Below are 14,968 nucleotides of genomic sequence, written 5' to 3' on the forward strand. Positions count from 1 at the left end.
ATGAACGTTTGTGGCAAACCTTACTTTTTACAACCTGGGACAGATTTAATTGACCAGGTCAACTGAATGATTGATTAAGAAAGGGACCAAAAGTAAAAGTAACAAAGCACTGTAACATTATCAATGAGATCCATAGCATTATTGTTGTATCTTCCTCTGACTCCTTTTGCTTCCAGGCTGTTTGAATCAGAATCAGAAAGAGCTTTATTGGCCAAGTAAGTATATGAGTGTACTTACAGTGGTGAAAAGTCAAGTAACAGGAATATAAATATTGCAGAATATAAATATAAAAGTGCAATATTGTAATTCCTGTCTGGCTGTTTTGGTGTACAGTGATCTGTAACGCCTACCAGAGGGGAGAAGTTCAAGCAGATTGTGTCCGGGGTGTGATGGGTCTGCAGAGATGTTACTTGCCTGTTTCTTGGCTCTGGATGAATACAAATCCTGGATGGTTGACAGTGTAACACCAATGATTCTCTCTGCAGTCCTGATGGTCCGTTTCAGTCAGTTCCTGTCCAGTTTGGTGGCTGATCCAAACCAAACTGAGCTGACGCAGGAGGAAGAACCTCTGCTGAGCCTTTTTGACTATTGATTCGATGTTGTGTGTCCCACTTTAGATCCTGGGACATGGTAGATCCCAAAAACCTGAAGGTTTCTACAGCAGACACAGAGTTATTGAGAATGGTGAGGGGGGGGGCAGCGAATGGGTTCCGACCGCACCAGAGAACCAGCTCCTGTCTGTGAGGAAGTTTGTAATCCACTGGCATGTGGAGGCTGTGATGGCGAGCTGGGTGAGTTGGTGTTGAACACCGAGCTGACGTCCACAAACAGGATCCTAGCATATGTCGAGGTGATGCAGTATATAGGGCTCTTGTTGTTTACAAACATTGCAGTTGAGTGTGCAGCGCAGTTGCAGAAGGACACCAGCGTTTAAGTAGCAGTGTAGTCATGAAGTTAGCTGGCTCTCATGTACGAATTCAGATGGCTAAAAAAAAGGAGAGGTTTTCCTCGTACTACGCCAGCTTATCGCTTATGTTTTTTTTTTAACATTGTTATGCATACTAATAATTACCTCATTCATGTTAGCTTGTTACATGATGCCAAAAATTAACGTAGCATTAACTGATATGGAGTGAGCACGGCACATTCTTGCTTCTTTTATCATTTGCTTGTTCCAGTCGCTCCTCCTGATGTCTTGCAACCAAAGACGTCTCCGGTTAGTCTTGAAAGGGGTGCAACTCAGTATCCGGTAAAACTTCAGGCTTTTTGTCTTGTTTGTTAAAATGATCAGTGCAACCGACAGCACAATAAGACATGTTGTTGTGTTGCTCACAATAGCGCTTTCTGCAACCAACATACGCAGTAGAGAGAAGGTGCTGCCAAGGGCTCTATAATGCAGTCCCATGTTGATTGCATCATCCACAGTTCACTGCGATGTGGGGGGGGATGGTCTCCTGTACTTGGTGATTTCCTGTACATCTCTCCACACTGACGCAGGCTTGTTAGCTGAGAAACAGTTTTTCGGCTTCTCAGTGTAACACCTCTTTACCACTTTGATCTTCTTCGTCAGTGTGTTCCTGGTCGAGTTGTACAGGACTCTGTCCCCACTCCTGTAGGCCTCCTCTTTGGCCTGACGAAGCATCCTGAGTTTGGCAGTGAACGATGGTTTATTGTTGTTGTATGTGCAGAAGCAGGCCTGTAACTCCAGCTTTCACTCTGTGGTCCATCTCTTCACAGTCTTCACTACAGGTTTAGCAGATTTGAATTTCTGCCTGTAGTTTGGGAGAAGATGAACCATGCAGTGATCAGAGAGCCCCCGGGGCTGCACAGGGGACAGAGCGATACGCGTCCTTTAAAACAGTATAGCAATGATCCAGAGTGTTTTTGTCCCTGGTGGGACACTTAACATGTTGTCTATATTTCGGCATTCATGAGGTTTGCTCTGTTAAAATCCCCAAGAACAATGAGCGGGGAGTCTACGTAACAAAGGCCTGAGGTGGGATGTAAACACCAACCAGAATAAACGAGGAGAACTCGGCTTGTGACACCCTGTGACATCTGTTCACCAACCTTCGTTAATATAGAACCAGATTCCGCCTCCCCTCCTCTTCCCCGAGAGCTCTGTTACGCGGTCCGCTCGGAGAAGTTGAAAGTCCGGCATATGTAATCCTGTGTCCGGGATGTATTCACTGAGCCAGGTTTCAGTAAGACACAGAGCGGCAGATCCGTGAAAGTCAAATGCCATCATAATAGAACCATGATGGCATCATGATGTGACAATTTATAAATTTATGTGAAGCAAAGGAGTGAAAAAGACTTTTGTGACTTGCAGTGAAACCAATCATAGACCCACGGTTAAATACAAATGAATGATGATTCTCAGTGTTGAATTATGACCTCATAAAACGACAGGTCAGACTAAAACCCCTCAGATTGATTTGGCAGGGTTATAGTTACCACCAGGGCGACCAATTGCACTTTTGGAGCATCTAAATCCAATGTTTGCTGCCACTGTGTCCAGTAGAGGGAGTGTCTGCCACTGTGTTACGGTGCGGCTCACAGTGGTAAAAATATGATTATTTTAGCTTCTCCCTCTCTAGGGGTCGACAAAGCAGATGATCCGCCCAATTGGCAGAGATTTTACCCTTTCTGAAAGGGTATTGTTTAAAAGATATTAAGCAAAAGATAAAAATAGATAAAGACATGTCTCCTTGCTCACTTATTAAACCAAAAGACAACACAACAGAACCCCTCCTCCAAGTGTTATTAAATATTAAAACAAATATGCTGGCAAACAGCAAAAACTGTCTCACAAATCATTAGTTTATCTAATTCACAAACTAACAACAATCCTCAGCCAATTTAACACAAGATCAGCAGAGGCAAGAGGCTCGCTGAATGCAGCCACAATGAATGACAGGCAGGAAGACTCTTTAGCTTGGCCCCATCATCTGAGGTGAATCAGGCAGGTCCAGGATTTAATTTGAAAGCCAGGAAATCACGAGGGCATAAATTAAAAGGATTAAAGTAACAAGGGAGAACGGGCAGCACCAACAGCCCTAACAGCTGAATCCGAAATCATTCTGGATGTCAATGAAGTGTGTGAGCAGGCAACCTATTGCCAGACAGTGTTGAGTTTGGATAGGATTGACTGGAACTGCACACAAGAGGCCAAATGTGATGTTAAGTGTAAACCTAAGTGGTGGTGTATACTGGGCAACATCATGGTGAACATATTTGCCTGGGCAGCAGCTATAAAACTTTGCCAACGAGCTGCTTATCCTTTCTTCAGAGCTCCACCACCAGGTGTTGGATTTCATTCTTTAACTGTGTAGAAAAACACGTTTTCAATCCACACACAGCCATAAACATAGCTGATGTCCAAATAACTGAAAAGAGCAAAGTACAAGTAATCCAATCATCAGTAGAAGAAAAGCCGTGAAGGGATTAAAGGATGAAAAGATCACTGGAGACACCAAACTATGAAATTAAAAGTTTCAGGTAAATACACTGAGAAAATAAACCCAACAAGTCAGGACATGAGGTCAGGTCTGGCCATGGCTTACAACGATGTCTCAACAGCTCTATTTAAGGCAGTCTGTGTATACTTGAGCTTCCCCAGTAAATGAGTACTTTGACATTTTCACAGTCAAATTTGTTATCAAATCATAAACATTCCCCATGTTTACTCCATCTGTACAACATGGGACCATTAAAGACATTAACATTGGTGGTATCTAGCAAGGCCAATAATATATAATATATCTAACTTTACCAGTACTTGTTATATTGTTAAAATAGTATTCCTCTGTGTTTCATTACCACTTGTCAGACCTGCTGTGGTTCATGTCAAATAGAGAACCCACATGTTCCAGCTGCATTTCTCTGCCCAGAGCAGCACTTTTCACCTGCAATGCTTTGAAACTAGGTTTAAACACACCACCTGTTGCCAGGATGGAAAGAAGCCATCACCCAAGGAAACATCTGACCCTGGATTTCCAATGCACACGTTACAGCCACGGCACGTCAGCGATCGCCGTTGCAAATCGCTTCCATTCTAATCAATGAGAGCATTTCCACTGGGCGCCCTGCGGAACATCTCAGCAGCTTCCTAGATTGACTGTTGACTACCAGGTCAATTAATCAGAGCGTCTTAGAGAGTCATGATGTACGACGAGAGACTGATTGTTGAAGTGGAGAAACATAAAATCATTTATGACACCAGATCAACAGTTCTTCCACATCAGAGAATGAAAGAAGCTGTATTGTTGTTGTTGTTTACTTTATACACACAGTCTATCGCGGGTTCTCTTGAACTTGCGTCCGTTCGAGATTATCGTGTGTTCTTCCGTGAATACCGCTGGCTCTAACGCCAGTGTCCAGTGGAAATCCAGGGTTAGGGATTTTCTCGGGCATCTATTCCTTACAGTATAATTTAAGCCACTTTCAAACACATTATACAAGAGGATCTGTGAAGATCGGCAGTGACAGAAAGGTCTGACAGAACATATCAATCAACTGTGATACAGTTCTTATATGAGTTCTTATCACAATGTTTAAAAAAATAGAGTGGAATACAGAAAACAAAGCAACGGAAGTTCCAGGGTCAAAAACAGTAAAAGTCAGAAATCAGTAAAAAGTCAAAATTAACAAATGTGCGTTACCTCTTACATGCTGTGTTGTCATTCCCTATTTACAGGTTTGCAGTCAGGAATCAACTGCTTCAAAACTGTGCCACATTTAACACGAGGCCTACACTGTGTTCTTTAATTATGGTGGAGGAAATATTAAAAGCTTAAATGGGCCAGAAAAGTAAAGAATGGCTCTTTGAACTTACACTGGAGATGAATGGAATTCATTCTTGGTTTCTTCAACTAAACAGGCAATTAAGCAAACAAGGCTTTGAAGCATATTTGTGCAGTTTACATTAATCAAGTCAGAGACCAGGGACTTAGCTACATGCACAAAAAAAACATGCTTTATATTTTTGTGAGGACACATCATAGACATAATGCATACTCTTACCCTAACCATCACAAATAAGTACCTAACCCTAACATAGACACTCACATAAACCCAGTTTTAACCCTAAAGGCCACATTATACTTCTACAACTGCGTATGCGTTATCCGACTGCGTCACCACGTAGACCACTCGAGCCTTTATACTTCTGCGTCGTGGTGACGGAGACGCGCTGCATTTTCCCGCCCGATCAGTAGGGGTCACCATTGCAAGGTTGTTGTGCTTTTGGCTACAGTGAGCAATGGTGTCCGAGAGAGAAAGAGAGAGAAAGACTGTTGTTGTTGAAACAGTGGCCGTTTCTCACTTTTCTGTGTCCCGGAACGCAGTTTTAAGATAATTTGAGGCGAGAAATTGGTCATTTAGAGTCTAAACATGTGCTGTGTGTGTTAAGATATGACGTATTTATAGTTTGGCAGCGACGTTGTCGACGGGGATCGGCTCCGCCTCTGTGGACTCTCGGTGCTCACTGTGAGCCGGCACAGAGCAGCTTCGCTCGGCCTGTCCTGAGGACCAATCGCAGCTCTTGCCGTCTCCGTTGTCCCTTGACGGAGTGACGGACACATAAAAATATTTTGTGCAGTCGGAGACGACGCAGAGGCTCTTCGACAGGTTCTGCGTCGACGCAGTCTTAACCCTGAAAAATCCCTTTAAAGTTGTGGGGCCGACACATAAGATCCCGACAAAGTCAAAATGTCCACACAAATGTACGTTTGTACATTTGTGTGGACCTCACAAAGATATGAATACATGTAAACACACGGGCACACACACAGTGGTTTCCATGATTTCAGATGATGTTACATTGACCATTACTACTACTGGCCTATCGAATCTTAAGATAAGATAAAATAAGATAATCCTTATTAACGGTGTAGTAAAGGTAATACATAATAAACATGTATTTCTACAACTGTGACTGTAGACTATAGAAGAAACAACGATTAACATTATAAAAAATATATCAAACTGAACACTATATACATTAAGTAACCATAATTTATACAGAATGGGCTTAATATTTACAGTGTAAATCAGGATTGCACTTGAGATATTGCACTCATGTGAAATGTCCCCATAATTTGACTGTGTAAACCGATTTAGGTCTGTAGCTTTTCCTCTTAGGACAGTGTATTAACATCCATTATTCATCTGGACAGCCTAAACACAATATTATCCTGAAGCATAACCAAAACCAGATAATGCCTAAGTCTAACCTTAACCTAACCACATTTCAAAGCTTATCTCCAAACTAAACCAGTTCCTCGGAAATTAGGTTCTGCCCCATTAGGGCCAGATTTTGGTCCCCATGAGGACTACCGTCAGGACATAGTGTTTATGACAGAAATGGTCTGAAAGAGGGAACAGATACAAGTACAATCACTCTCACACACACTATGTCTTGTTCACACCAAGCTCTCAACACCTGTCACTGTGAACTCCACAAATGTCACTTGGCAGTGACTGTTCATTGGAGGGCAGACTAATTATAAAATGTGTTGTGTAACAGATTGTATTCTGTTCCAAACAAAAACTTAATTCAAAGACTTTTGTCATTGCATGTTCTTATTTTAAACTAAGCAGAGAGTATCAGAGTGGAAAATGAAGAAAGTAGCTGTGGGAATGTCTGGTTGCCCTCACTAATTAGGAGCTCCATATATATAGTGTAGACCAACGCTCCAGTGGTGAGTAACCAGTACTCTCTCTCTCTCTCTCTGTCTTTCTCATACACACACACAAACTCATACTCACTCATCCATAGGTACATGAACACTCGCACAACATGCTTTCCCATATTGTTTACAAATCCTCCTGAGATTAAACTGCAGCAGAACTATATCAGAACGCGTTGAATAGACACACACACACACACAGGGGTCCTCTGGGTCTGATTGTTAGAGTGAGAGTTCTTCCAGATCAGAGGCACGGGAGCTACTTGAACATTCTGCTCATCTCTCACTTTGCACTGACCGCATCTCTGTTCCCCCCTGTTCAGAAGGAACGTCTACACCTCTCCATGCTCTGCAGAACCTGATAATGATGCATCCACAGCCAAGATACTATAACACAAATATTTCATGAGCTTGCCCCTTATTTTTGACCAACGGAAAAACTTTGGCTCCAGGAAGATTCACGCCTTGTGATGTTGTTTCATTCTTCAAATCCAGGTTAACTCAAAGCCACTGGAAGTGAGATTCAAAAATGTTGAGTGAAACGTTGCAAGTCTGGTGACTTTTTCACCTTTTTATCAATGGAGCTCCTGGCCATGTGCATTTGTTTTCAAGAGAGCCAGCAAACACAAGCTGTGGAGCCATGGCCATGCTGGTGGAAGAACGCACTGTAAGCTAACATCTCCGCGGGGTCGTACCTATGTTCCCCGGGTCCTATGTTCCCCGTTTTTCCCAAAAAAGGTCCACTTTGTATGTGACAGGGGAACATAGGACCCTTTTTTTGAAAAAGGGTAGGGTTAGGATTAGGGTTAGAGAAAGGGTCCTATGTTCCCCGGTCACATACAAAGCGGGGAACATAGGACCCGGGGAACATAGATACGGTCCCCATCTCCGCTAGCAAGCTAACGTGTAACAGACATCATTCATAGAAATGGTCACTTATTCACCTTTACAATGAGAAAGTGCAAATACCCTAACCATGCCCTGAACTGTAGAGACGGGATTTATGGCTCTTTGAAGGGAGCCGGATCTTGAGGAGCCATTCTTTTCAAAGAGCCGTTCAAAAGACTGGCTCATTTACATATATATATACGTATATATATTTTTTTTTTAAGAAGCTAGCCTAGTGGTAACCCGTATTATCTGGGAAATAATCACTGGGAGGAATGATAGGGTAAGATTTGGATCTGAATTATTCAGACTAAGACATTGGCTATCTGAGTTTGATATATTTTAAATATTGATTATAAGAAGCGCGAAGAAGAAAAGAACAGTTCACCACTGACCCAATCGTTCATGTTAAAGAGCCGTTCAATAGATTTGGTTCGTTCGCGAACATCACAACTCTACTGAACCGTGAATACGAACCATTACCATGAGGCCGGAGTAATAGGGTTCCACAATTCAATGCATAAAGAACAGTGAGTTGATCAGCAAGAACGCCAGGTCATCACCTGTTTTGCATGTGTCGTTTCAATTCTCGCCATTTGTAAACATCGTATGTGGCCCCTCACTCTGTCTGACAGTCATTGGCCGCGTTTCCCAGATTCGATCTTTCTTTAGGACTTAAGAAGGCTCTTAAGAAGGTATGGCTAAGAAGTAGCGCTAAGATACGGGTGTTTCCCAGACGCGTTCTTAACTGCCTTCTTAGGAGAACCGTAAGATCAAGCCAAAGAAGCTTCTTAAGAAGCTCTTAACGAGAGCTGTTCACCACGGTGGTGCTGAAACTGGATCAATCGATGCCAGGCAAATCGATCACCCACCGCTTTATCAGCGCATAAGTCACACACAGCGCCCTGTGGTCCCCCCACACAGGTACAATTAGGCTCAGGGGCTCCTGCAGGAATTAATGCTATGGTACGCACGCCCATCAACGTTGCACAGCCCTATAAAGGCTAAGTTACCTTTAGATTTGTTCTAGCGCGCCGTTAATGTATGGCGTTTTAACAAGCACACCAGTTGTCTACCTTGTTATTGCCCATCTGGAATAACTCCTCTAGCTTTACTGCGTCCATCCTCCATCCTTTCTATTGTCGTTGTTTATAAGAACTTGCGATATCCATGATGAGTACTGAGTTAGTGGATTAGCTTCACATTATGTGCTGATAACCATATATTACGGAGCCCCCGAAGTTACAAGAGAAAAAAAAAAAAAAAAATTGAAATCTCGAGTTTCGAAGTCGAGATCTCGAGTTTCCCAAAAAAATCTGAAATAAAAAAAAAACAATTAAAATATTTTTATTTTTTTCACAATATTTTGGAAACTCGAAATCTCGACGTTGAAAGTTTCTTTTGACTGGCAGCCATTATAAAATTACAATATTGAAAGTTGAAAGCGCGTTTCGTTTGTAGTAGGCAGTGGCTATTACGTTTCTTGAAAATGTATTACGTGTGTGGGATTATTGCAACACACGTATCTGTAAACACACAAACAGATAAACACACTAGTACAGTTGTAAAAAGTATCCTGCTAAACTGTAAACGGCACCACGACTTTTGCTAGCTTGGTTAGAGGCATTATCTCTACTTCAGAGCATGAATCAGGCTGAGTCTGACGAAGATGCAGCTTCATGGAGTGAGTGGTCCGTGGGATCGTCTAAAGTCAGTTCTGACAGAAAATGTATTACGTTTGTGGGATTGTGCCCACTCGTGATTGTCACAGCCGTATGGACAGTGCTCAAAGTGCAGACGTTTTTCTTTGTTTTGTCCTGATACACGGCGAGTGATGCGCTTTTCAGCACCTGTGTTGTGAACAGCGGCATTTGCGTCTTAGCACGCGGGGGAAGATCTTCTTATTTTATCCACTGTGTCAACCTGGCTTGTAACTTTTTTACAAACTCAAGTGAAGTAAACAACTTATCTGTGGTGATGTTCCCGCCCTATACTTTGATTGTGATAATACCGTTGTTTACTAATGAATCTGAATCGCTGTCAGAACTGACGTCAGACGATCCCACGGACCACTCACTCCATGAAGCCACATCTCCGTCGTGGTGCCGTTTACAGTTTAGCAGGATACTTTTTACAACTGTACTAGTGTGTTTATCCGTTTGTGTGTTTGCAATAATCCCACACACGTAATACATTTTCAAGAAACGTAATAGCCACTGCCTACTACAAACAAAACACGCTTTCAACTTTCAATATTGTAATTTTGTGACAACGGCTGCCAGTCAAAAGAAACTTTCAAAGTCGAGATTTCGAGTTTCCAAAATATTGTGAAAAAAATAAAAAATAATATGAAAAAATAATAAAAAAAAATGTTTTCATCATTTTTTTGAAACTCGAGATCTCGAGTTTCCCAAAAAAAATCTGATTTTTTTTTTTTTTTTTTTTTAGATTTTTTTGGGAAACTCGAGATCTCGACTTTGAAACTCGAGATTTCAAATTTCCAAAAAATTGTGAAAAAAAATAATAATAAAAAAAAAAAAATCATCATTTTTTGGAAACTCGAGATTTCGAGTTATGTACTGTATGTTACTGTTAATTTCCTGAATCTGAAAGGTGCAAATGCAAAACTTTGCACTAAAGAAAATTAGCAATTGGAAATGAAAGTAATTGTTAAGGCAACTCCTGGCTGAAGAAACCAAAACAGGTCACAAGATAAATCTGATGAATGATCAAGAAAAAAAATATTTTTCTGGACAAAACACTGAAGTCCCAATCAATATTTGTTTTTTCTTCCTTTCCACAGAACATGTTCCTTCCATCAATGTTCTTCAGTATAATTTGTCACACTGTTCTCATTTCTGCCACACAAAACCACACCACACCAAGCCACTCACACTGTTGCAGCTGTTTGAGAAAAGTCAGTTTTGATGAACATGAAGTTGCACCTTTTTGATATATTTAAAATAAATCAACATTTTAGTTGCATTCTGATGGTGGTTGTGTGGGAAGAACCTCTTACCTGGTTTGGACCCTTCAGCCACAGAGCCATTGTACACCTGGTTCTGAAACTCCGGCCTGTTGTCGTTCATGTCGATCACATAGATGTACAAATCGATTGGATTCTCCACCTGGTTACCATTCATGTCCACTGCATGGGCTCGCAGCTGTGTAAAGCATAAAGAAGGAAAGGATCATCAGCAAATAATGTTGAATAATGGCCTGAATTAATGGCCCAGTGAGTAAGAATGGTGATGTCTAATGGTTAGACTGCCTAGTAAGTTTCTGATAAAAATGCAAAATGCAGGCTTTGGCTGATTTGTCCATTCGGGCTGCTGTAGAAACATGACATTGCAAGATGGGGGCCTCCATAAAGCAAGCCCCTTGCATGCAGTACATTTAAATAGATTATTGTAAGGCTATTAAAACAACCATTTTATTTTTACATTAATTATAAACTTATACAAATGTTCTTTTGAGCCATTCAGGATAGTTGCTCAACTGAAGAAAAAAAAAAGGTTAATATGGAAATGTGCAGTCCAGTCTGTAATTGGAGCAAAGTCGGCACAAAGCACAACTTTATTCCACTTCTTGTCTGCCGGTGGTACATGAGTATCCCGTTGGTGTCTTGGCAAGGACGACAAAAACACAGACAGGGGCAAAGTGGTGAAGAGCTCCACACACAAACAACACCTGTGTTGTTGTTAGCACAGTCAGAGTCCTGGAGAATCAGAGAGAGGTGTTGCTGCTCAAGCAGCGGCTTCTTTTTGTTTGGGGAGAATGTTTGTCTCAATTTGTTTTGACAAAGTCACTCAATGATGAGATGGTCTCTTACGATTCAGTGTGAGAATTGAGAGAGAGAGAGAGAGAGAAGAAAAGGAGGGGAGGAAAAGAACATCAGGGCAGGGAGAAAGGCAAACAGGATGGGAAGGTGAGGAAGAAAGTGGCTGATGCTTGTGCAAGGAAATTAGAGATGAAAATACAAAGAAGGCAGCGTGGGGGAGTGGGGGGTTTGAACAGGGAGGACTGACACAAGCAATCATCATCTACAGTGGGATGTCTTAATCTCCTGTGCTGCTGTTACACTCCCCACCAATCCCCGCTAATGATATCTAAGCAAAGCTTGTAATAGCCTGGAACCAAACCGGCTCTGTTCACCGTGACTTACATTACTCCCATTCAATTGCCTAGAAAATCATATCCTCTGCAGATGATGCTATTCAATCACAGCTTGGCTTGGTTTAAAAAAAAAAAAGAGAATGGCTCCATTTTTCTGCCTAAAACTGTCAAGCAAAAATATTCTGTCTGCAACACAGTCAAGGAGGAGCTGTCTGCCAACCTGCTTACAGGAAGTCGTGATGCATTGTGGAGGTGACAAAACTAAAAGATTGAATGGCAGCACCTGCCTTCGCCGCTACAAAACCAATCATGTCAGCTTTTGTGCCGGGCTGCCAAGGGACGTATCAAAACACACCCAAACACACGCCCCCACTTTAGCATCCACACACACGTCCAAACACATGTTTATGCATCTTAACATGGACAATGACACATGTGCACACTGGACACACACACACACACACACACACATACTCATATACTCACATACAGAGGCTCAAAGGAGCCCTCTTTAGCCACTTAATGATCCTTAAGATGCTAGTTTTCCATTGGCTGAAGCACAGCAAATAAACATGCAGAGGATACACAACAAAACAAACAAGCCCAATCTGTTTTCTCAGCTGTGAGCACTGCACGCTGAGGGACGTGTGACTGCTTCAGTGCATGTATGTGTGTATGTGTGTAAATGTGTTATAATGATTGTACAGTTTTGTGTGCTCCATATTTATCTGTGGATGTGTGTTGATTTCTAAATGAATGTCTCTAGATTCATGTGTATGTGTGTTTGTTGTCCTGTGTGTGTCTGTGTGCTCAATGGAGGGATTGGAAATGTGACCTGAGGGCCTGGAGGAGAGTGTGTGTGCTACTGTGCAGATGAATGTATGTGTGAGCCGACATCAGTATTCCGCCAGCTGACAATTACTATGAGTGGGGCGACCTCGGAGGGGAAATAAAGTTTGAATTTGAACCATCGTAACATCATCTTCCCAATACTTGCATGATACTTCCGAAATAACCTTGACAAAATTGTTCTGAATTCTGTATGTGGTGCGTTTCCTCTTTGCTGAAATATTTTGTGTGGCTCTTGCTACTAACTGTATTTGAAAGACGTAAACAGGCGTGGATTTCTCTATGTGCATTATTGCTGCCCCCATGTCCAGCATGTCGTGACCACATGAACATTTCTTTTTTTTTTTTTTTTTTACATCATGGAATGATCAGAAAAATGTATATAGTGCAGGGGTGTAAAACTCAAATGACCATGGTGCCAATGAGCATCTAATCTGGTCAAGAGAGTTCTGGTCTGGATAAAAAAAAGGTAGCGGAAATGATGCAGAATCAATCTAAAATTAAGAAAATAATAATGTCGACAACTGTAATTAAAGCACCAAACAAGCTCATAATTTAATGTTTAATATAATCTATTTAATAATGTGATAATTATAACACATTATTATTACAAAATATTGCCAGCAAACATATTTAGTATTTAGTAATCATATCACCTTGCTGGTAGCTGTGCCTCAGCCACGCATGCTGTGTTTGATAGAAAAGGAGGTCACAGGCCCGCGGGCCACGAGTTTGAAACCTCTGGTTTAGCATCAGATTCACTGCTCCTAGTTTATTATTGCTTCTCTGCATTCAGTCACCCCCCCCCCCCAGTTAAGGTGACAAGAGGTGCAGAAATGTGCAAGGGCATAATAAGTAAAAAAGAAAGACAACATAAAGATAAGAGTAAAAATAGGATAAAAATAAAATACAATATGGTAAAAAAAAATGACACTCTAAGTATAAGTAAAAAATAAATAAAATGTAAGATAAGAGTAAAAATAGAATAAAATAAAATAAAATATGGTAAAAAAATGTAATTAAATGACACTCTAATGTAGAGTAAGTAATAAATAGAGATAAGAATAAAAATAAGATAAGAATGCACAATATACAGAAATGTACACACAGGACTAAACCGAGATGTGCACTCAATACAGAAGAGAAATCCTGAATAAAGAAACTGAAATTTACACCATAAGCAGAGGTACCGTAGTAATAGTAGTAGTAAATGAGTGGACATTTAAAACGAGGAGTTAAATATCCGAACAGCAGTGGGGATGAAGGACTTTCAGTAGCGCTCCGTCTTACACTGAGGGTGTCAGAGCCTGTCGCTGAAGGAGCTGCTGAGCCCCTCGACAGTCAGGTGCAGTGGGTGGAGTGTGTTATTCATGATGGAGGACAGTCTGGATAATGTCCTCCTCTGTCCCACCTCCTCCACCGAGACCAGCGAGCGGCCCAGGACAGAGACGGCCCTCCTGACCAGCCTGTTCAGTTTCTTTCTGTCCCTGTCCGTGCTGCCTGCTCACCAGCAAACCACAGTACAGTGGATGGCAGAGGCCACCACAGAGTCATTAAAGTCTGTAGTAGAGGTCTGCACACACCGAAGGACCTCAGTCTCCTCAGGAGGTGGAGGCCACTTTGACCCTACTTGTACAGGACGTCGATGTGAGTGTTCCAGGTCAGTTTGTTATTGAGATGAACACCCAGGTACTTGAAGCTGTCCACCAGCTCAATGTACGAGCCCTGGATGCTCACCGGTGAGTGTGGTGGGGTCCTTTTCCGGAAGTCGATCACCATCTCCCTCGTCTTTCCGGTGTTACAGGAAGTTGCTCTCACACCAGTCCACAAAGTCCTTGATGACCGACCTGTACTCCAGCTCGTCCCCCCCAGACACACAGCCAACAATGGCTGAGTCATCTGAGAACTTCTGGAGGTGACAGCTGCTGTAGTTGTAGGTGTCGTCCGAGGTGTAGAGGGAGAAGAGGAACGGTGAGAGCACCGTCCCCTGAGGCGCCCCAATGCTGCAGATGGCCACCTCAGACCTGCAGTCCCGCAGCCTCACATACTGCGGCCTGTTGGTGAGGTAGTCGGTGGTCCATGCAGCCAGCTGTGTCCCCACTCCTGCGTCCTCCATCTTCCTCCGCAGCAACGCCGGACAGATGGTGTTGAAAGCGCTGGAGAAGTCCAAGAACATGACTCTCACAGCACTCATGGCGGCCTCCAGGTGAGTCAGCGCCCGGTGCTGTAGATAGATGATGGCATCATCCACCCCGATCTTTGGCCTGAGGACCAGCCTCTCCATGGTCTTCATCAGATGAGAGGTCAGGGCGACGGGTCTGAAGTGGCTCGGCTCCTTTGCGTACGCCGTCTTAGGAACCGGAACCACACAGGCGGTCTTCCACAGGACCAGGAACTTCTCCAGTCTGAGGCTCAAGTTAAAG

The 14,968-nt window shown here is 42.5% G+C and overlaps 1 protein-coding gene across 1 annotated transcript in view; it reads right to left on the reverse strand.

The window, feature by feature from the left end:
* The window catches only part of cdh4 (cadherin 4, type 1, R-cadherin (retinal)), a gene marked incomplete at both ends in the record, with an annotated part of 306,806 nt that overhangs the window by 64,710 nt on the left and 227,128 nt on the right, over positions 1-14,968 (reverse strand). Inside the window, one exon of the mRNA XM_083888036.1 lies at positions 10,600-10,744. Coding sequence (XP_083744162.1) covers positions 10,600-10,744 — 145 coding nt within the window. The remainder of the gene's footprint in view (positions 1-10,599; positions 10,745-14,968) is intronic.

Source organism: Microchirus variegatus, assembly GCF_963457635.1.
Source record: "Microchirus variegatus genome assembly, chromosome: 4".
NCBI lineage: Eukaryota > Metazoa > Chordata > Actinopteri > Pleuronectiformes > Soleidae > Microchirus > Microchirus variegatus.